General features: G+C 42.4%; 1 protein-coding gene across 2 annotated transcripts in view; it reads left to right on the top strand.

The window, feature by feature from the left end:
- The window catches only part of CACNA1S (calcium voltage-gated channel subunit alpha1 S), a 60774-nt gene extending 39142 nt beyond the window's left edge, over positions 1 to 21632 (top strand). For both annotated transcript variants that reach the window (XM_079982507.1, XM_079982508.1), the window contains 16 exons: positions 179 to 214; positions 1215 to 1352; positions 1518 to 1583; positions 2820 to 2911; positions 3452 to 3611; positions 5534 to 5661; positions 7249 to 7345; positions 8260 to 8362; positions 9358 to 9459; positions 10000 to 10124; positions 14735 to 14863; positions 15820 to 16028; positions 17562 to 17629; positions 18116 to 18219; positions 19671 to 19796; positions 20973 to 21632. In XM_079982507.1, coding sequence (XP_079838633.1) covers positions 179 to 214; positions 1215 to 1352; positions 1518 to 1583; positions 2820 to 2911; positions 3452 to 3611; positions 5534 to 5661; positions 7249 to 7345; positions 8260 to 8362; positions 9358 to 9459; positions 10000 to 10124; positions 14735 to 14863; positions 15820 to 16028; positions 17562 to 17629; positions 18116 to 18219; positions 19671 to 19796; positions 20973 to 21137 — 1848 coding nt within the window. In that variant the 3' untranslated portion in view covers positions 21138 to 21632. The remainder of the gene's footprint in view (positions 1 to 178; positions 215 to 1214; positions 1353 to 1517; positions 1584 to 2819; positions 2912 to 3451; positions 3612 to 5533; positions 5662 to 7248; positions 7346 to 8259; positions 8363 to 9357; positions 9460 to 9999; positions 10125 to 14734; positions 14864 to 15819; positions 16029 to 17561; positions 17630 to 18115; positions 18220 to 19670; positions 19797 to 20972) is intronic.
- The last annotated feature ends 2377 nt before the right edge of the window (positions 21633 to 24009 follow it).

Below are 24009 nucleotides of genomic sequence, written 5' to 3' on the forward strand. Positions count from 1 at the left end.
AGGAACCTTTTAATGGCGGTGGCATGAAACGCCTTCCTATATTCCAAACCTGAGTCAGCATGCAATGACCCCTGCAGTATTATCCAATCCCTTAGCCTAGCATGCTGTTGGCCCTGAGGTCCTTGTTTTACCTGCACTGAAATTATTGCTGTACTTATAACTTGGGATATATTTACAGACGAATCCGGTGATCCAGGGAGACGTCACAACACAAGTAAGTGTTGTTTGTTTACCCTCTCTCTCTCTCTCTCTCTCACACACACACACACACGTATATATATGCCATCCTTTAGCAGAGCTTCCAGAGTCGTTTACAAAAACAAGAGAAACACAGAGAAATAGAACATAACATGTTAAAAAAGAAAAATGCATTAAGGTATATTACAAAGCTTGGGAGAATAAAAATGGTTTTGTCAGGCAGCAAGAACAATAAATCTGCCTAGTGCCAACATTATTTTCTGGGGAGGGAATTCCATAAACTCCTGCCTTATCTCAGATGGCGGGGACAACTATAGAACAGCCTCAGGTTGTTTTGGGAATAGGAAGTCCTTCACAAACCTAATCTGTGTAGGCATTTAAAGGAAAACACCAGCACTTTGAAGAGTGATCAGAAATTGACTGAAAGCTAGTGTGAATTTATTTCAATATCATTGAGATATATTACCCCCACCAACTGACTGGTCCCAGTCTGTGTTTTGAGCTAGCTGAAGTTTCCAAATAGTATTCAAAGGCAAAGCCAGGTACAACACATTACAGTAGTCAGTCAGTCTGGGGGTTGTCAGTAGCCATGCTGAGACGACTTCTGTCAGCTCAGACATGGGGGCTGCTGGGCAGCAGTCGGTACAACAGCAGAATTCCCTGGTGCCCAAACTGGTGCACACAGGAATTCAGCAGAAGGAAGTGGAGTAAAGGAAGACTGAATCCTTATAGGCCACAGTGATACTACCCACCATTTCCAGCCCTTGTCTATGTTGGTGGTGCACTGAGAACCCAGACAGACGTTGCTGATGAAAGTCAACACCTTGCAGCCTGACGTCCCATGTCTCAGTAGTGCATACCAGGTTGGCCCCCTAATCCAGAATTAAATTGTGGGTGGTTGCTGTCTTATTATGGGCATGCCTGCTGAACACATCAGATCTACTCTTGAATGAAGTTTATCTCCTTCTACCTGCTTCATGCTTGTTCACTGCCCAAGGGATGTGCTCCTTCCACAGCAAGCCATAGATCCTGATGAGGGTGGCCGAATCTCTATCACTTTCTTCCGGCTTTTCCGTGTCCTACGGCTGGTAAAACTGCTGAGCCGATCAGAAGGCATTAGAAATCTACTATGGACCTTCATCAAGTCTTTCCAGGCAAGTGCATCACATTTGCTGAAAGGACGTGAGCTTGAAGAGTTCTAGAGGTTGGGTGAGGTTGGAGAAAAGCATTGTGATTCAACGCTTCCCATCTCATTTGAGGCTCATGACCTTGCACTGCAGTTTTGCAACCCTTGGGTTCTTCTCTCTTTTGTTCTGCAGGCACTGCCCCATGTGGCCTTGCTGATTGTGATGTTGTTCTTTATCTATGCTGTGATTGGGATGCAGGTGAGGATACACACATACATAAACTCTCTCAGTGGCAGTGTAAGCCAAGATCCCAGTTATAAACCATCCATGGTAATAAGGCCAGATATCATATTGTCATTCCATTCTATTCCTTGGAAGCTTTCCTCAGTCTCAGCTCCCCATTCTCCTTGTCCCAATTGCTTGGGACACCATGTATCCTGCAGAGATTTTGAAACAAGGTGTATCTTTCTTGACATGGTACCTGATCTGACCAATTAAATCATTATACCTTGCAGGTCTCTCTCATGCCCTTCTCCATTGACCTGCAAACAGAGATGTCACTCCAAAGGATGCCACAAGAATTTAGTTCCTGTGGGCTTTCAGTCTGGAGTTTTACAACCCAATCCTAGGCATATTTGCTCAGTAATAAGTCCCATGAGTTCTAAGGGACTGACCACTGGTGTAAATGGCTTTAAACAGGGATTAGTCAAATTAATGGAGAACAGATCTGTCCTCAGCTAATAACTGAATGGAACCTCCAGGGTTAAAGGCAACTAGCCTTTAAATACCAGTTGCTGTGGGGAAAATGGCACAGAGAAGGGCTGTTTCCTTCATGTTGTCCTTGTAGGCTTCCCAGAAACATCTTGTTGGCCATTGTATGAAGCCGTGTTGGATTATTCCCTGGGCCTGATTCAGGAGAGCTCTTGCTATGTTTGCATGAGTTCAGTGTAACTTAAACTCTAGTAAGCTTGAGGTTTGCAACTGCAGTCACTTCACTTCCTTGGTGGGGTAGGGTGGGGGGGTGTCAGCAGTCAGAAAGACAGTAAACAACTAAAGTAGAAAGCAGCAATTGGTTAGATTCAGACTTAGATTGCACTCTTACACCACTTAAAGAGTCATGACTTCTCCCAAAGAATCCTTGGAAATGTAGTTTACTAAGAGTCTCCTAACAACTTTCAGGATCCATAACAAACTTCATTTCCCATGATTCTTTGGGAAAGGGGGAGGGAGAGAGCCATGAATTTTAGAGTTGTATGAGATTGCTTTAAACTATATAGTGTGGATTTGAGCCAAGTCATGAGGAGACCCATTGAAACTGAAGGGACTTATGTTAGTCATGCCTAACTTGTTCAATTAATTTCAGTGAGTCTACTCTAAACATGGCTAAGGCTATATCCAACCAAGTAGCAAGAAACAAAAGGAAACTGGTACGAAGAGAACAGGTTTTGGTACAAAAAGTGCAGGTTTATCACAGTGGCACTTTCTGATTTACAGATGTTTGGGAAAATTGCTCTGGTGGATGGAACCTATATAAATCGGAACAACAACTTTCAGACGTTCCCACAAGCAGTGCTGCTGCTATTCAGGTCAGTATGACCGTACATTTAAAGTGCGTTCAATGCACACTTAAAGCACATGACTTTCCCCTCAAATAATCTTGGAAAATGTAGTTTCCCCCTCACAGAGCTGCCATTCCCAGGACCCTTAACAAACTACAGTTCCCATGATTCTTTTTTTTTGGGGGGGAAGCCATGTGCTTTAAACACATGGCATGGATCTGTCCCGCCCATTCCCTGAGTTATGACCCTGGCACTTCACAATAACTCCCCAGTCTTCATATGCTGGTGGTCACTATTTTAATTATAAGCCACCTTGAGCCCCAGTTTTGGGGAAAGATGGGCTATAAACAATAACAACATGTCAGAATAGACCCTTCGTGTTGGGTTCACTCCTCATTTTAATTCTGGCAACTCAGAAATGAAAGTCCCACAAATGGAAACGAGGTAATGGTTGCAATTTTGCAGTACCCAGGATTAGAGTCCTAGAATGCTGGTCATTCCATATCCTCTAATCTAGAGAATACTTTCTGGAAAGGGGCCCCTGCCTCACTTTATCCCTTTCTCTAGGTGTGCAACTGGTGAGGCCTGGCAGGAGATCTTACTGGCTGCCAGCTATGGCAAGCAATGTGACCCTGAGTCTGACTTTGCTCCTGGGGAAGAATATACTTGTGGCACAGACTTTGCTTATTTCTACTTAGTCAGCTTCTACATGCTATGCGCATTCCTGGTAAGCTATTTCTGTTCTCTGATCTTGTGCTTATTTCCTAGTCAGTTAGCACATACTTGTAGCATATGGATAAATATGGTACAGTAGCAATCATCATTAAGGGACGAACTAGACATGATCATGGGGGGGGGGGCGTTGAAGGTGGTGTGATGGAGGGAATTGCTGCATGTGATGCATAACATCATCCTACTTTCACCTTTGGCCAAACAGGTTTTGCAAAACTGTGGGTCAATTCAGAAATTTGTGTGTATGTTGCAGGAGGCAATGATGTCTCCCAAACCATCTTCAGCTCATTTTTTAAAATACTCCCCTCTCTCCTTCAAAGACCTTGTAGCATTTCTTCAGCAGTAGTCTTGGCTTTACACATAGTTCAATTCATTCTTGCTGATGGAAGGTAAGGGGACTCCAGAAATGGGGTTTAGGAGCTGCTGATCACCAGTCAAAGCTCAGGGGCCAATCTGTGACCATCAAATCCACTCAAAGGCTGCAAATTCAGGAATAATCAGAAAGCAGGTATCGTTGTATTTGCTGTTGAAAGGCAATCAGCGGCCATTATGGAGAGAGGGAAAGAGGGAATTTTGCTTGTGAATGAAATGCATTTAGCTGGGCTGTTGCTCTTCCTCTTTCCACCTGCGTTGCCAATGTGAAGGAGTCTTTAACCTGCTTTATTTACCCCTATACCAAATTTCATCTGCTATACAGTGGTACCTCAGGTTACATAGGCTTCAGGTTACAGACTCCGCTAACCCAGAAATAGTGCTCCAGGTTAAGAACTTTGCTTCAGGATGAGAACAGAAATCGTGCAGCAGTGGCACAGCGGCAGCGGGAGGCCCCATTAGCTAAAATGGTGCTTCAGGTTAAGACAGGTTAAGAACAGTTTCAGGTTAAGAACGGACCTCCGGAACGAATTAAGTACTTAACCCGAGGTACCACTGTAATTATTTAGTAAGATTAAGGGAAGATTAGATTAACATTACTTATTATTACTATATTTATTAAATGTATGGTATTAAATGTACGGTATTTAATAAATACTAAACACTAATAAATAAATACTAATAAATAAATAATAAACGTATAAAGCTGCCCATCAATAAACATTCCTTAGTCAGCTTGCAGCAAATAAGCTACTGACATTTGTCATGCTGAGGAAACAGAAATTACTCTTCTCAAAGCCCTGGCGTGAGCACTCATTAAATATTCTGTCTTATTTTAGTTTTCTCAGATGGCCGCAGTTCATATTAACACATAGCTATAAATGTGTAACGTAGCCCTGGAATTCTCTGCTTCCTTCTCTCATCGGTTTTGCCTCTTAGGCACTGTGGCAGTGGCAGGTCAGTTCTGTTACATCCAAGGCAGAGAGCGGTGATCAATGTGGCAAGGAAATCATACGAATGATTTGTCACAATCACAAACAGCAAGTCAGTGTGTCACCCCAAGCAGCCCAGCACAGTGGTGTGCTCAGTCATTGCTTATACTTCTGGGAGCACGCTTGTATAAGGACCACTTTTCTCCTAGCACACTAACCTGGTTGGCTGCCTGATGGACTTGCACATATGAACTGACCACTTAGGCTGTTTCTACACATCCACTTAAATCACATCTCTTCCTCACCGGCCCCAAAAGGATCCTGGGAATAGTAGTTTCTTAAAGGTACTGGGAATTATAGCTCTGTGGGGGGGGGGGGGTTGAACCACTGTTCCAAGGATTCTGGGTGGAAGGGTGTATTCGCAAGCCTAAGAATTGAACTAACCAATGTTGCAGAATGCCTGTGACATGCATTGCCTTCCCAGACAAACTTTATTTAGTTTTATGTGGGTTGGTATACAGGCCTTCAGCCAACTTTATTCCAGTGAACAGCTCAGAGGACCGTTATCCTTTGCTATCTTTCACCTAAGCTGTGCCAATGTATATCTCCTTAGATTATCAACCTCTTTGTCGCTGTTATCATGGACAACTTTGACTACCTCACACGGGATTGGTCCATATTGGGTCCTCATCACCTGGATGAATTCAAAAAAATCTGGGCAGAATACGATCCTGAAGCTAAGTGAGAAACTATCAGTTATTACATTTGTAATCACTGGATCTGCGGACCAACTAGACATGAAGTATCATGTAGTTTGACCTATTGTCAGTTTTTTTGTTTATGTTAAAATAATAATTAGCCGGTACATGCTTATGCCATGGCCTTGATCAGAATCACACCCCATTTCTGCTATTCACAGTGAAAGGAAGCCTTCCATTGATGCCCTACACCAGCTTTTTCTTTTTTTAATCAGCTGTGCGAAAACAGATTACTTGGCAAATGTCTTGTCTAATTTGGCTCTGAGTTTCTACTGGCACTGGAAAGAGAGCTCAATGTAAGTTCCTAGAAATGTTGTGGGACGTCAATGCTTGGAAGGCATATGAGTACAAAGTCAGATGTGTGATAATAGAATGAGAAATATTGGTATGAGCTCTCTTTTCATTTATCAGATTGTTTCAGCCTTAATATAAAAGCTTGATTTATTACACTGACTTGGAATCCCCATGGATTTATTGGAAGGTATGTTTCAAATAGGGACATCAGGGGGTTCTAGCTGTGGTCATTCTTGCCCAGGTAAAAGGGAACTCAGGACGCAAGGGAGAAACGTGCTAAGAGGAAGGCACACTTGGCAAATCCACACCATGATCAACTCCCACCCGGGAAACAATGTCCCCACTGTGGAAGGACATGTGGGCCCAGAATTGGCCTCCACAGTCACTTATGGACTCATTGTTAAAAGCGTGTTTATGGAAGACGATCTTACTTGGCTACGAGTGATTGCCAAAGAAGAAGAAGAAGAAGAAGAAGATATAGTATTTTGTTCCCAAATTATGGCAGGATAGATTTATAATGGCTGATGCCTCTTGAGACAGAGCAGGCTAAATCAGGTGTGGGCACGTGACTCACACCCATTGGTGAAATCTAGAATTGCTCTTTGCAGTGTAGGACAGAAATCTTTTAAATAAATAAAATGTGGTCAATATCACTTTTTAAAAAATACAGTTGTCTCTTGTGAGAGCTTTTTATAAACCAGGAGACCCACTTTACAGATTGTGCTCACATAACAATAATGCATAAACTGATAGCTGTTTTTGCATTTCTTTATCATGGAGGTATGCATACAGGAGGGGATTGGGATTCGTTATGGCTTCCCATTGCATTGCCTGTACATTTCATGGCAAACCTGTGTTTTATCACAGTGCCACATATGAGGCAGGGGGACTAGCTCATCAGACTACATTGTTTCATACAGCACATTTGTATATCGAATGTGCAAAAGATTTCAGCCCATGTGGGTCCTCACCTATTCACAAAGCTGGAGGGCGTTGAGACCTTGCCCACCCACTCAACATTCCACATGGCGGGCTTTCTACTTTTTAGTGTGCTCTAAGGCAGAAAGTACCTGCCTCTTTCAAGGGTACTTCAAAACATATATGTTTAATAGTATGCTCCATCACCATGTCAAGAAAATAAGCAGGTGCTGTGTGTGCATTCACTGGGATTAGAGAATGGTCCAAATAGACAATTGAATTGTGGTCTCTTCAGCTCCCCGAGCTAGAAACTTGTGTGCCATTTTCTGCAATATGGCTGTCTCTTCCTCTTCCTCAGGGGCCGCATCAAACATCTAGATGTGGTGACTCTGTTGAGACGAATCCAGCCTCCCCTGGGCTTTGGGAAGTTTTGTCCACACCGTGTGGCTTGCAAGGTAGGAGTCTTGAGGAAATGTTTCTTTACCAGTCCTAACTAGGTCTGAGTTTGTGTCCTAGTCTCCATCCCCTGGCCCCTGTACAAAATTCAGTCCTTATCGCACTAGATTATTTTTTTAAGCTGAAGGAATGCTATCTTTCAAATGGAGGATAGGACACTGACTCCCTGGGTATGGCCTGAAGGGCACACAAGACCTTCGTCTCACTCAAGTGAAGCAGCTCTAGGTCTGCTCAGTGTCTGGATGTCTTGGGTTCCAGGACTTGAGAAAGGTGGAATATAAACTGAAGAAAATGAATAATGGTAATCTCCAGTATAATAATAATAATAATAATAATAATAATAATAATAATAATTACTTTATTGTTTATACCCCACCCATCTGGCTGGGTTTCCCCAGCCACTCTGGGCGGCTCCCAACAGAACACTAAAAACAGAATAAAGCTTAAAACTTAACATTAAAAACATCCCTAAACAGCGTTGCCTTCAGATGTCTTCTAGAAGTCAGATAGTTGTTCATTTCCTTGACATCTGATGAGAGGGCGTTCCACAGGGTGGGCACCACCACCGAGAAGGCCCTCTGCCTGGTTCCCTGTAACCTCACGTCTCGCAGTGACGGAACCACCAGAAGGCCCTCGGAGCTGGACCTCAGTGTCCTGGCTGAACGATGGGGGTGGAGACGCTCCTTCAGGTATGGGACATATGGGTGTGTTCCAAGTGTGTTTGTTTGTGAATATAAATTATACATTCAGTGCTATTTTTTTTTTGGAAATTGGTGCCAGAACTCACCATGAACTCTTGTTCTCATATAATGACAATGGCGCCCACCTGAGAGGTGCCAGAAGTGAGTTTCAGCACGCTCTGTCTGAAAAAAACCTGGGATATATTGTCTCTGACACTGTGTGTGTTTTGCAGCGCTTGGTGAGCATGAATATGCCCCTGAATAGTGATGGCACAGTCACTTTCAATGCAACACTCTTTGCTCTGGTGAGAACGGCTCTCAAGATCAAGACAGAAGGTAAGAGATGAAATGTATCAATAGCTACATCCATTCCCAAATAACTCCTCTGCACTCTCCCACAGCTGCCATTATTCATCTCACAAGTTCTGAAGAACATTAGTCACCTTATATGTCAGCAGAAGCTCTGCTGACCTCAAAATCCATTACTGTGTGATTACATAGGCCCAGCAGATGATGCCATAAATCAACAGTAACTAATGCCTTTCTGGTGCATTTAATCACAAGACCTCCAAGAGTCAGGTCTTCATCTGTTTTAAATTAGCATAAGTAGTTTCAGCGTGGAGCCATGCCAACTCCATGCCGCTTCTGGAGTTTTAAGGAGCCTAAGCTTTATCAAAGGCAAATATTAAGGATTTTGTCCACCTGGGGGTTGATAAGAATGAAAGCACTTACCTGTGTTAGCACAATAATATTAAAAACAGCAACATGTGCTATAGTTGTTGTTCTTGTAGCCAGCCTTATCTGGTCTGGAGACACCTAAAAGCAGCTAAAAATATTCAATGCAATGCAACAGCAGCCCCCCAAAAGAGCAGCAGAAACAACTTTTCTTTAACAAATCTGGACAGCAAGCCAACAATAAAGCTAATGTTTGATTTAAAAGGATCTCACCCCAAGTACCAGGCTGTACAGTGGTATATCAGGAAGTGGGGGAGATGATGAAATTTTATTGTAAGGGATGCTAATGAATTAATTAAGAGAGCATTGATTAATTGGGCATGAGTACTTGTTGTTTGAGGGCAGACAATGAGGAGGATAGGATAAACCATTGTGGCTGACTTATTGGTAATGTTTTGTTCAATGCCATGCATGGATGCTTTGCATGAAGAAAACACCTGGTTCAATCAGTTGGCACCTTCAATTAAAAAGTGTCTCATGTAAGAAACTGGGAAAGATATCTGCCTGAGATGTAGGTATATTGTAGATTTTGCTGGATAAGACAGACCAATGATCTGATGCAGTACGTTTCATATAAGTGGTTGGTACTTTTGCAGGTAACTTTGAACAAGCCAATGAAGAGTTAAGGATGATTATTAAAAAAATATGGAAGAGAACCAGCATGAAGCTCCTGGATCAAGTCATTCCACCAATTGGAGGCAAGTTCTTAATTTCTTTATTTAAATGTCATTTGACCTTAACAAAAACTCTAAGCCAGCCTTTCTCAACCTGTGGGTCCCTAGATGTTGTTGAACTACAACTCCCATTACCCCTAGCTAGCAAGGCCAGAGCTCAGGGATGATGGGAGTTGTAGTCCAACAACATCTGGGGACCCACAATTTGAGAACCACTGCGAGAAGTTTACAAGAAATATCAAAATTATCAATAGAAACTGTTTAAAACAAGAAATTAAAAACATTTAAAAAATAATAATTAAAATCAGCTGTAATCTAAAAAGAGATTAAAACATGTCAACTTCTGTGTGCCTGGATAGGCTTACCAAAACAAATATGTGTAAAGAAAGCACTGAATAGAATGCAACTATTTCATATATATATTTATCTCCAAACCTCTTTCTACAACTTGCATTTCACAAATCTCCTTTGTGTGTTCTCAAGCAGCCTGGCATATGCATACAAGTTGGCTGGGTTCTTTTGCTGAGCAAACTTAATGTCTACTTGTGCCTACTCCTCTTCCAGATGATGAGGTGACCGTGGGCAAGTTCTACGCTACCTTCCTCATCCAGGAGCACTTCAGAAAATTCATGAAGCGCCAGGAAGAGTATTATGGATACCGGCCCAAGAAGAATGCTGTTGAAATCCAGGTAAGTGAGAACTGGAACACACTTGACCCAGCAGAGTAGAAAGATTTCCAGCCCATAATGGAGTGAAAGAAGAGAAGGAAACGGAGGTGCTTTGGGTTCTCTCATACGCACCAGATTTCAGGTACTGTGACACAGTTGTTTGCAGTTTTCATGGCCCTGTTTTGGGATTCTCTAAAGCAGTGTTTCCCAACCGCGAGACGTTGCCTGGTGTGCCGTGGGAGGAAGGCGGTCGGGGGGGAGGGGGCGCCGCACGCACCCGCGTCAGGAGCCAGCACTTACCTCCCACGGTGCAGGGAAAGACTGGAAGAGCGTCGCAGCAACGCGCACGCGCAGAGCAGCCGTAAAGGGAGGCGTGTGGGTGGAGAAAAGGAGGGAGGGAGAGAGAGAGAGCGGGAAGGGGAGGGGGGAATCCCCCTAGGCGTGAAGGGAGCACGCGCCGTACGTTCCAAATTTAAAGGAGGGAGGAAGAAAATCCCCTCAGCCACATCGGGTACAGGTTATCCTCCTTCGCCATTGGCCGCTTTATCGCCCCACCCACGCAAGGCGCGAGCCCGGACCTACGCGCCGGTCTCTACGCCACGTGACGGCTTTTGCCTCCAGGACGGCATCTGCCTGCGCCAACTCGCGGCTGAGCCAGGACTTTTCGTACACGTGTGGGCGCTTCGTAGCATGTGCTCGGCTTTGCCCGGAAGCGCTACGGAAAGCGGCTTGGATCAGAAAGCCTGGGCTCTTGCCGCGCGCGGCATTGTGTTGAAGCGTGCTGGTAGTTAGTGGGTTGGGAGAGCCGCAGCACCCCATCTTTTTTTCATACGAACATGGTTAAGAAGCTTTGTGGAGTGTCAGTAGGTTGGCACAAACCATGACGTTTGGGGACATTAATCTAGCTCAGAGTTCTTAATACCCTGAGACGTTGCCTGGTGTCCTCTTTGAATAAGCGGGGCCTGAGCATTCCACCAATTTAGGCCTCCTGCCCGGATGTGATATGGCTCCACCTTCCTCAAGGTGGTTCTGCTTTTAAATATTTTCCACCCTGTCACCATGAGGACTAGCGACTTCTTTTCGTAAAATATAAAATCGCTGCTCCTTGCTCTCGTGAGACTGTGTGTTTTAATTCGAAAAGGGTGTTCCGTGTACATTTGTGCGAGCTGTGCTGTAAAAAAAAGGGGTCTGTATCCGTTTGTCAGTGGCAATTGGATGGCCGGATACTGCAGTGATGGAAAAGTTTTTGAAAAGAAAAGAACTGGACTCTGAACAAAATTTGGAGCCAGATGAGAGCCCAAGTATGAGTGGGCATGAAAAGAAAGCAAAGATGGTTAGCTCAAGCAAATTCTTTGGCACAAGGCAATATAACGAAAGCTATATTTCATTTGGATTTACTTTCACCGGAGATGCAAACCAACCAACTCCACTGTGCGTGGTGTGTGGTGAAAAGCTAGCTAACAGTGCTATGGTCCCAAGCAAACTTAAACGCCATCTCCAAACGAAACACCCTTTGCTTCAAAACAAGAATGCGGACTATTTTGTTCGCCTGCGTGAAAACACGGAGAAACAGGCAACGTTCATGAGACAAACCTCAAAGGTAAATGAAAGAGGTCTTAAAGCTAGCTATCACGTTGCTGAACTTATAGCCAAGTCAAAAAAGTCGCACACTGTGGCAGAGACATTAATACTTCCCGCCTGCAAAGCTATTGTAGAGGAGATGCTCGGACCTGAAGCAGCTAAGGAAATAGCCAAAGTCCCTCTCTCAAACAACACAATTTCCAGACGTATTAATGACATGTCTGCAGACATTGAAAGTGTGGTTTTGGAAAAGATCCATAGCACTGAGAAATTTGCATTACAACTTGACGAGTCTACTGATATCAGTGGACATGCTCAACTCTTGGCCAATGTGCGTTTTGTTGATGGTGATGCAATTAGAGAAAACTTCTTTTTCTGCAAGGCATTGCCAGAAAAAGCAACAGGAGAAGAAATTTTTCGGGTCACATCAGAATACCTTGAACAAGGAGGACTTAAGTGGGAAAACTGCACAAGTGTCTGCACCGATGGAGCTGCAGCCATGGTCGGGCACACCAAAGGCTTTGTAAGCAGAGTGAAGGAAAGAAATCCAGATGTGATTGTTACGCATTGTTTTTTGCACCGTGAGGCCCTCGTAGCCAAGACTTTACCAGCAGACCTAGTTCATGTGTTGGATGATGTTGTGCGCATGGTAAACTTTGTAAAGTCACGACCCGTGAAAAGTCGCATATTTGCAGCTTTGTGTGAGGAGATGGGAGCGAAGCATAAAACCTTGCTGTTTCATACGGAGGTCCGGTGGTTGTCGCGTGGCAAGGTCTTGGTTCGTGTGTATGAGCTGCGGGAGGAACTTAAAGTGTTTCTGACAAATGAGAGGTCAGATTACGCAAAGCTGCTTGCAAGTGATGAGTGGTGTGCAAGGCTGGCATACCTGGCAGATATATTTCATCATCTGAATGAACTGAACACACGAATGCAAGGCCGAAATGAAAACCTGCTTACAAGTACAGATAAAATAAATGGATTCCGTTCAAAGGTGCAACTCTGGCATCAACACGTGGAAAGTGGCAATCTTGAAATGTTCACACTCACCAAGCAATGGCAAGGTGTTCACACTGCTGCACTTTGTGAGATAATAGGTAAACATTTAAAAACTCTCGAGGGGAAGTTGTCATTTTATTTCTCTTCAGTCTCCACTGAATGCCTTGACTGGGTTAGGGACCCTTATAGCTCAGCATCAGTTGGTGGAAAGGACATGACTTTACAGGAGCAGGAGGAACTAACTGAACTGAGACAAAATCGTGGTTTCAAGCTAAGATTTGCTGATCTACCTTTGGACAGTTTTTGGTTGGAAACTGCCAAGGAGTTCCCCCTTCTGGCAAATAAAGCTATTTTGACATTGCTCCCATTTTCCACTACATATCTCTGTGAGTTGAGCTTTTCAAGCATGATTGCTATAAAAACTAAATACAGAGAGAGACTGAGAGCTGTTGACGAAGAGCTACGTGTGTGTCTTTCTTCGATTCCAGCCAGAATATCAGCTTTGTGTTCAGCCAAAAAGGCCCAGGTTGCGCACTGAATAAAGTATTTTATAATTTTTCATATTTCTGTTTACTTACTATTTCATAATAAAGTAATTATAAAATACTTTCTTTGTGTTTATTTGATTCCTATTAAAGAGAGTTACTTTATATATAGTCAATATAGGCACAGAGTTAATTTTTTAAACATTTTCTAATGGTGGTGTGCCTCGAGATTTTTTTCATGAAACAAGTGTGCCTTTGCCCAAAAAAGGTTGGGAAACACTGCTCTAAAGAGCTGGCATTTTAAACAAAATAATCTCTTTGCAAATATTTCCATGAAATTATTATCCCTTTCCCCCCATCTTCTCCCACAAAATGCTTATGGACAAATATTTCTGGAATTTTTCATGCTTTGGGTTTCCTCTGGAATTGCTGCTCTTGGTTCATTCACTTTACAGGGGGCATTTCAATGACATTTGGTGCTTACAGGCAAGGGCTTGATATTGCAAATGGGTTATCCACATACCTTGTAACTGGCCTTTGTAATTTATTAAATTTTCCCTGGGTGGAGGAGAGACAATATGGTCTGGCATTTTGATACCAACAACATTGTGTGGACCCAGTTAAAAAAGAGAGAGCGAGCAATGCATGAGGAGCTGTCCTACAATAAACACCCATCTGGCAGCACCCAGTAAAGTCCATCCTGTAATCAACGTCCATCTGGACACATCCATTGCCATCAAATGTTTCTGTGTGTTATCCCCATGCTTCTTTTCAGTTTCAGGAAATCCATTTTTGTTTTTGTTTTTGGAAAGAATTGGACAATAGCACAGTATCTGCATATGTAGATTGTCTTAGTTTTAGAGTTCCTCTGGGCAACTTGTTTATTGAGCATCCATCCTGATTTTCTTGCACAAAGCTTACGCAGAGGTTAGATGATATCTGGGCTTTATTTGTTCTGATTTGTTTACAGGGTGGTTGTACGGCAATGAGCTTTCTAGCATTTGAAGAAGCATGGTTTTGATGTGTGTGGAAATTAATTGGGTGTCTAAGCCAATGCTTTCTGTTAGCACTTTTCCAGTCAATGCCATTTAGCAGCATGCATTTCTCTCTCTCTCTGATTATTTAAATTTGCCCTTTTCAATGTAGGGGTTTTTTTTTGGGGGGGGGGAGTCATCACGCAGTAATGCTTAAAATTTTAAGGGTGTTATAGCACATTTTAAAAGAACTTTTTAAAAAGATCAACATGCCACTATAATGCTGTGCTCAGGTGAATTTTCACTCCCCCCCCGCCAGCTATGTCACACCCACTTGTGTGGTGCAGCATAACTGAGCGTTCCCCCCGTCAACATAAGAACTGGTTTTTATACACAGTACTTTGTGAAGCTGGCAAGTTCATAGCTGTGCATGACTAGGGATATATACTGTAAGAGCCTGACCTCCAAGTTAATTTCATGGGAAGGAAAGTCATCATGACTTAGGAGAAGGTGGTTTGGGTCACACCTTAACTTCCTGTTCTCCGGCATGAATGGTCCCTGCCAATGATAATCATTTCTGTGCTGTTTCAATGAGGCTGGCCTGAGGACCATTGAAGAGGAAGCAGCTCCTGAGATCAAAAGAGCAATCTCTGGGGATCTGACGGCAGAGGAGGAACTTGAGAGAGCCATGGTTGAGGCAGCAATGGAGGAGGGCATCTATAGGGTGAGTATGAGCACAGCTATAAAGTTTGCTTAATGGGCACCCAATATATCCTTTAACCCTCAGCTGAAAACTTCAGCAATGACACACTTGCAGTGCTCCCCTCACAGAATGAGTCCATTCCCCACTCCGTTTGTCTCCCCTGAAGTTATCATTCATCATTCAGTTTTGTTTCCTTGGTTGAATGTTAAAGAGCAGAAGCACCTGTGCTATTCTGTTTTCTGTTTGTTTGATTGACAAAACTTGTGTTAGTGGTCTTTTATATTCTTACAGAATACTCATTGTAATGGTGGGTGGAGGAGATAAAGCAGAAGTGGACTTCTAACCTAAGAGGAAGTTGAGATCCCCACAGATTATGTGAGACACCCAACACATTTACTTCAGATTGTGGCTCCTTTTCAGCCATCATTCAAGGTTAAGCACCCCGAGTCGAGTTAAAGAAACATACAACAAATAAAGCCGAGGCATCCTGAAGCTTTCTGTAGTGTGTGTATTTATATACAAAATATTTTGAGCAAAATAAAATGTGCACACACTGAAAGTTAATTTTCTTAAAATGTCTACTATTTTTGGTTAACACAAGTAAAATATTAAATATGGAGAACCTCAACTAGGTAGGTTGAGTCCACCCTTTAAAATAATTAGGTCAGGCTTCCTCAACCTCGGCCCTCCAGATGTTTTTGGCCTACAACTCCCATGATCCCTAGCTAGCAGGACCAGTGGTCGGGGATGATGGGAGTTGTAGTCTCAAAAAACATCTGGAGGAAGCCTGAATTAGGTAGTTGTAAACATGGTATTTTAAAACACTTTTAATATAATGTTTGGTTTGCCCCTAAATATAATTTCTGCTTTCTCATTAACTTGATCTTGTTCCCTCCATCCCCCAGCTGGAACACAAAGGGCTTAAGAAATACCAAAATAACAACCTCCTCTCTTTTCTCCCCTGCCCTTGAATGCAGAGGACAGGGGGGTTGTTTGGCCAGGTTGACACCTTCATGGAACCAAGCAGCCCGCTACCACCTCATGTGGCTAGCCAGAGACCTCTACAGTTCACCGAGATGGGAAGCGAAGATTTGGATTCCCCTGTATTCCTTGACGACTTCCCACCAGGAGGAGGTGGCAATGTGAACAACAGCAACAGCAACGCCAACAACAATGCAATAACAGGGTAAAGCCCAAGAAACCGAGAGCATAACAAGCTGAGAGAGTAGCATTCCTTTCAGAGGGCTGATTCTGGACCACTTAAGATTGGACCACTTAAGATTGGATTTTGCACAGTATCTGAGCCCTGATATAACATGATAGGGCTAAAGCTTTTATTTAAAAGTTTTTCATTGATTGCTGAGTGGGGGAATTGGGGTGGGCAAGTTGGGGAAGAAAATGAATTAGTATTCAGGAATTATAAAAAAAATTGGAGGAAGGGTGACTTACCAGTAAAGGCTGGGATGGCGACCCTAAAAAAAAACCACAACCCACTTTCCTTCATTTTAAAGAAATTTTCCCAGCTGATTGAAGCAGCCAAGAACTGCTGCAATCAGTAGCTAGCTAGGCTACCACGTTCTCTCACGATGTTCCTGATCTATTTTGGGGGGAAAAGATGGCAGCAGTAGAGGATACCATCACTACCTCGCCCCAAGTTATAATACATATGGAACAACACTAAGTTATGGCGTAACATCATTCGAAATGAAGCATTATGGGAGAACATGCTGGCCTGGCTTGCTGTGGCCAGGTAAATTTATGCAAAAGGAAATGGCTGTTCTTATATTCTTGTGACATAAGGGTTCTTTAAAAAAATACACCATGACCCCTGCCTTTACTGGTAACCCCACCTTTGTTAAAAAATGAAGAATTTTTTTTCTCTCTACCCTGGGAATGTTATCAAAGTGCCTTCCTCTAACCACCATAAGGGACACCACCCAACACCTTCTTGTCACCAAAATCCCACCCAAAATAGAGAAGTCATATTGATCACTTCTGAAAGGTGCTGAGCTTTAGCTTTCTTGGCAAGAGCATTCCAGAAGTGATGGACACCCATGAGAATGCCCTTCTGTATGCCCTCACAGTGGTAACTTAGTGCATGGATGTTAAACCTTAGAAATGCTTTGGGATATACCTGTACAGGTGGCAATAGGTTGCACCCAACTTTCCAAAAGCTTGAACTGATGGATAGGGGATCCAGAGCATGCATGGTATGTTTTCAATTCTTTCTGCGGAGAGAAAGTAGCATTCTGTACTGAGTAAAACTTTTAAACCATCATAAAGAGAAGCCTCTTTGAGGATTGCATCACATACATATATTTAGCTGTGATACACACACGCGCGCGCGCACACACACACACACACACACACAGGCTGGATCTAGACACATCAAAGAAGCATTTCAGTTAAATGCATTGTAAATTTAAACAGAGAAAACAGGTAGAGAAAAACGGGACTCCGCAGCACCATCTGGCATGTTATATTGCATATACAACACATATAAATCGTTTTTTCTTTACTAATCTAGCTGAGTCCAGAGAGAGAAGGAAAAGATTGGAAAATGGAAAAGAAAGTGCTGGAGAGCTATGGTCTGGTCAATAACTCTGGGTTGTTGTTTTTAATGTAAAATCATAGTCTTCTGGGTCACCCTAAAGAGTACTTTTGGGTGTTTGGGACAGGGTATTTTCTTGGAACTTACTATCAGTGCTTTGCTCCATAGGGTGATGTATGAGAATGAAGTAGTGAGAGAGAGGGTGCTACCGTCATCTCATCAGCTACCTGACCTAGGTGAGTTCTTGCTAACAACCCAAGGGATTTCCAGGGCCAGTCTAATCTCATAATCCCTATATAGTGGTACCTTGGGTTACATACGCTTCAGGTTACATATGCTTCAGATTACAGACTCTGCTAACCCAGAAATAGTACCGGTACCTTGGGTTAAGAACTTTGCTTCAGTATGAGAACAGAAATCGTGATCCAGTGGTGCAGCGGCAGCAGGAGGCCCCATTAGCTAAAGTGGTGCTTCAGGTTAAGAACAGTTTCAGGTTAAGAATGGACCTTCAGAACAAATTAAGTACTTAACCCGAGGTACCACTGTATGCCTATACTCAGGTTAGTGTGGGAGGAGGTTAACTGCTGATCTGACAAAGGAGACTGTGTAATGAAAGCATTTGCAACTGGCATGGGTCTAGTCAAAATATCACTTTTTAAGACTTGGAAAATGTAATTATCTCTGATTCCCTCTCCCCTCTCTCTTTCCCCTCTCCCCTCTAGCCAGCAAATGCTCTATTCAGCCTAAAAACCGTAAAGGAAAAATGAGCAAGGTGCCAGCTCATGGTGTCCAGAGCCAATCAGAACTACAGTTTTCCATCCAGCAGGTAAATGCCGCACTGCTTCACTTTAGGCATGCTAAAGAGACCACAACCCAAGCTGTGCTTTCAGTGTTCCCCATACAACTCCATAAGATACAAAAGACAGGATGTATGACATATATAGGCTACGGTCCCATTAGAACGATTTAGCATTGTTGAAGTTTGCTTTTCCACAATCAGCTGAAAGCAGAATTAATATGATTCCACACGACACTTAATATAGTGCCATATTATCCAGCTATGGCCTTCCCCCATAGCCAAAACCCTTCTGTAAAGTTTGTTTGCATTTAAGCCTCACTCAGCAAAAGTCATTTTCAGCTTCTGAAATAACCACCCTCAGTTGCTCATTAATTTCAGTTTCAGTTACCTTGGAGGAGGGTTTTATTTATTTATCCCATTATTGTGTTTTGTTTTCAGTTGTCTATCACTGTGTGTGTGTATGCCTTTTTTGATATTATAATAATAAGGTGCTAATACTCAAGCCTTATAAAAATGGTACAAAATGGCTGCCATGGGGAACAGAAATAGAGGTGACTGTACTCCATACAATAAGTCCCATCTCTCTCTCTCTCTCTCTCTCTCTCTCTCTCACACACACACACACACACACACACACACAGTTCATTACATGAACATGAAAAAAGTAAAATAATGGGAGGAAATCAGTAATTTAAGCCCTCTCACATGAGAACAGAAACTGACAATAAAGGGAAATTCAGAGGCACTGTTCTGTGGATTGATGAATGTCAGCCACACTCAACAGGAAACAATAAAAGGATAGAACCACTGAGGAAGAAACTTAATTGAAGGACACTAGCTTTGAAAACATTCAGTAGCGGCTTGCCTATTCACAGTGGACAGGCTGACTCTGCAATTGCACTTGCAGTTTTTTAAAAAATTGCCACAGATCAGTTCTGACAAAATGCCGGAGGGCAACACAGGGAAAATGGAACTCAATATATCAGCAATGTCATCTGGACTACTCAAGGAAATTGGGTCTTGCATCCCCTCTTAAACATCCACACAGGTGGCTAGTGCCTGACGAATGCACCCACTTGCAGTAAACACAATTCATTTGATGTTGAGGTTGTGCCAGACCATCTCCATTAGAGGATAAGCACTTTTGTCTACTTCCTCTTCCAATATCAGATGAAACTCAAAGGGGCGGGCGGAAGCATCATGGCATATCCAACTATCCAAGCCATCTTTTATGCACACACCTGGCAATGTTATATGAACAGTATTTTAATTCTTAAAATATGGGCAAGAATCACTTTATCCTCACTGTAGATATGTCCGTCTGCAAATTGTGCCTCAGGATCAATGGGGATAACAATCTTAAAAAGGAAGGTCACTGGGGCAGGGGCAGGGCCTGCTGCACTCTGGGTAATAAAGAGGCTGGTGGTTGATGCCACTCAGATCTATCTGGTCTTGTTTCCATGCAATTTCCCCCAAAGAAGTCCATTGGCTCACAGCAGGAGTCCAATGATGACGAAGGGTTACCATCTACAAGCAGCAATGAAGGATATGCACTAAGGAGTATGGAAACCTCTACCCCTGCCTCCATTCAGCTCATCCAAGAGGTACAGCTGTTGTTTTTTTAAAAAAATTATTTATGATTTTCAGTTTTATGCATTTCAATAACCTTACAATCCTTTTAACATTTCAAAACTTGTCTACCTTCCTTCTCTTTCTGCAGTTCCTTAAATTTATTTTTAATATTTTCTGCATATCCAAATTAACTTAATTTGTTCATTTATTCATCTACTTTAAATATAAAGTAGATCTTATGAAACTGCAGGTTATTACAATAATCCTGCCAATGTTCTTACCTGTTTACAGTTTGTTTGTAAATTTTCAGTAAACCATTTCCATTCTTTTATTAAAAGTTTGTTATCTTGATTTCTTATTCTTCTGGTAAGTTTCGCCATTTCTGCATATTCCATTAGTTTTGGTATCCATTCTTCTTTTGCTGGGACTTCTTTCCATTTTTGGCTAAGTAACATTCTTGCTGTTGTAGTCTCAAACATGAATAAATTTCTATACAGTTTGGGTAGTTCTGTCCCTATAATTCCCAAAAGGAAAGCTTCTGGTTGTTGTTGTTTTTCACAAATGTTATTTTAAACATCTTTTTCAATTCATTATATATCATTTCCCAGTAAGCTTTAACCTTACTACAAGACCACCACATATGATAAAAATAACCTTCTTTCTTTTGACATTTCCAATACTTATTTGATTTGGATTTATACATTTTTGCCAATTTCTTGGTGTTGTTGTTGTTGTTTAGTCGTTTAGTCGTGTCCGACTCTTCGTGACCCCATGGACCAGAGCACGCCAGGCAACATCAATACATCATTTTCATATAATTTTCTCTTAGACCATAACATGCTGTAAATTTTATAACCATGTTCCTCAATCGTTCCCATGGTGCCATATCTATATTATGACCAATATCTATTGCCCAATGTATCAGTGCAGGAGGTACAGCTGTGGGCATCACACACAAGTTCATTGGAAGTGGTTGGGTCAAGGGAAGGGACAAAATGGGATGTTGAAGAAGAGAAATAGGGATGTCAGAGAATTCAGTCCTAAATGGGAAATGGGAGTGAAAAATCACCACAATTAGCATGGATCTGTACAGAACAGAACTGACACATTTCTTTAGTCTGTGTTATTTTGTGCATTGTTTTTGGTGTTTCTTTTCCACTGAAATGCATTGACATTAATTGCATGGGCTTCCATTTCTTCTCCCGCAGGCTCTGAGTTCTGGAGGACTTGAATCCCTGGCTAAAGACTATTCGTTCCTGAAACTGGCAAGAAATGAGATGGCTGCTGCCTTCCAGGTGGAGGTGACTGAGGTGGAGGAGATTGCGGCTGCTTTGTTGAAGAGAAGGGAAACCGACTCAAATACATCTTTGTAAAAGGCTCATTGCACGGCCATTCCAAATTCCAGACTGTGAGATCTTTCCCCCAGCCTTATCTCTTTTTTCCCCAGCAGGGCTGCTATAAAGTGCTACCCGTTTGTCTGCTTCCGGGTGGTTACCATGAAAGCACTGCATTACTTGCTCACAGCAATTCCTGACTGGTTGCCATCGGCAGCATAACAGGCTAATGGAAAAGATGGCAGAGGGAAACCTATTTTCCTTGGCTGTCAAAGGAGGAGATCTTTTTTAGAAATAGAACTCCCCAGGTGTTTCTCCCAGCAGGGTCTCCTTGCTCTCATGAGATCGACAGCATACAAGCTAGATGATAGATCACCAAATATTCCCAATATTTAATATCAAAGATCCCTCCTACCTAGCGAATTTATTTCCTCTGGGAAACATCTTGAAAAGTGCCCTTTGATTACATTGTTTTGAACAGAAAGTAAAAATGATGAAAAGCTAGCACTTTTAATAAACTGAAAGAACCAGGAATGATTATTTTATTTATTTGAAATATTTACACCTCACTATAAAAAAAACAAAAACTTTCCAGGCCAACTTACAAACAGGTAAAAGCAATAAAAACCCAGCAATAGAATGAAAGCATTAAAATCTAAACACTGTTATGCACTCTCTCACATACCTACACCTCAAAAATAGGAATGAAGGGTTCTGTTGCTGAATTTTGTAGAGTCTCTGAATTATCTAGCTGGCTGCTAATGGATATTGGAAGATTTGAGTGTGTATTCATTTAGAATTCTAGCCCACATTATTCCTAGGTTTATAGTGCTTTACACTAATAATTGCACATCAGAATATTTAATTAAATCACATAAACAATCCCTAGTTTGGGCTAGGGATTTGGCAAGTCAAGAATGCTCTGAAAGTCTGGCTCTTAGAAAAGTTGTAGAGTTCTGATTCACACTGTCTTTAAACATATATTGCTCTCAAACTTACCAGTTGTCCTGGTCTTTGAATTAGAATTCTATAATTATATGTATCAGGAATTTTGTTGTTGGGTGCAGACCCCAAGATTGCCTCCCTGTGTGTTTCTAGAGTTAATTAATGGAAGAAATAATGAAGAGGGCCCAGCAACATTCAAAAGGGGAAGAAGCAATCCTTCAGGGCAAAATGAGTTTCAGAAATTTTCATCTGCAAAATGTTGACTTAGTCATGCCTCTACTGCCGCAAGGACTAAATTCCTAGAGCCACAGTGACAGCCATACAAAGATGTAAATCTGAAGAGCTGGACAACAAATCTTAACAAATCTGAAAGTGTATGATGCAATCCTGAGCTGCAAAGTATCACTGACTAGGGTTCTATCTTCAAAGACAGTGTGAGTCAGAACCAGACAGCTTTTCTAGAGCCTGATGCTACCGGATATAAATGGGCCTCGCTGAAATAACAGAAGTAAACAAAACCCACAGCCTCAGATGTGACCATCTCAAGGTCATCCAATGATCTTCAAGGCTATAGGAGGATTTGAATGTGAGTTATATTCTTGAGTTATAGTCTACCCACTGCACTTAGCTTAGCTCTTCAGTCCACATGGGGTGTGTGAAAACTTTGAGGAAGGGTATCTTACCCAGTGCTCTTTTCCATGACTTTATAATACAACCATAACCTCTTTTTTTGCCTGCTATCCTGTGCCTTTAACAGCAGCTTGATCTGCAGACATTAGTAGGGGATAATGTTTATCTCTATGATATGAAAAGGCTTGCTTGCCGATTGCTGCAGATTGAGCTATAAAAGTCAGAGAAACATGCTCTTTTCCCCCCTTGTCTGTTGGTGCTACTGCTATAAAAGCTCCTGGGGTGGAGTGAAGCTAAATTCTGTTACCACTTTTGCAGACAACAAAAGCTGCCGTAGCTCCTCATTGCTGCTCCTGCCTGGTGTGCCTCTTGTGCCACGACGCCCCACCTCCTAATATATCCTGCGTTTTAAAGCCCAACACAATCTCAGCAGCCAGCTCCTTCCACACAACTGGCTTCATCTCAACGCTAATAGATATTAAAATACGGAGGAATTATGCATCCCCGGGGAGGTGCTGAATCAATAGAGCCTGGCCGCTCTCAGGGCTTTTATTTGTTAAGTCAAAAAAATGGGGAATGGATAAAGGGCTGCTGGGAAGCAGAATGCACAGCCAAGCCATTGTGAATATTGAGCTGGAGAGGGTTCTCTCTAGGGTGCTTAAAGAAAATCCTCTTCCCTCTGGAGGCCAAACTCTGCTATAGCCAACCAAGGATCCTGAACCACCCTGGAGCAGTGAGTACGAGTTACATGCCCAGCTGTCCAATAAATTGTTTCCATTTCAAAGCATTTAATTACAAATTACAGTTAGGAAGAGAAGCAAATGGCAAGAGGAGTCTAGAAAAATAGGTGTCAGAACTCACTTTTAGAACGGCAATGGCACCCACCAGAGAGGTGCTGGGACTCTCCCACATGAGAGGTGCCAGAACTGAGTTCTCTCTGAAAAAAAGCCCTGCATATCATCATCATTCCTGAAATCTGCCACAGTCTCTGTTGCCACCACTCCTTCCTTTGCGCCGACTCCACCATTAACAGTTTTTAACATTAGACAGCAAAGGTGGATGTGAGATGCAAAGAAGCCAGTTTATCAAGCCTCATTTGTATGGAGCAGCTTTTGATAATTACTACCAAATAAACAGCAAAGTTTTTTTTGTTTGGGTTGGGGGTAAATTTGGAATTGAATGGACTCTTCAGTATCCTCCATTTAAGCAAAGTATCTGTTGTTTAAGCAAGGAAATCAATCAATTGTGCTCTTTATGTCAAGGCAGATTATGATCAACTTTCCTCCTTTGACTTGTCAAAGTCATTCCCTCCCCAAAGGCTGTCTAGAGTTTTTCT

This window comes from Podarcis cretensis, assembly GCF_951804945.1.
Source record: "Podarcis cretensis genome assembly, chromosome: 6".
Taxonomy (NCBI): Eukaryota; Metazoa; Chordata; class Lepidosauria; order Squamata; family Lacertidae; genus Podarcis; species Podarcis cretensis.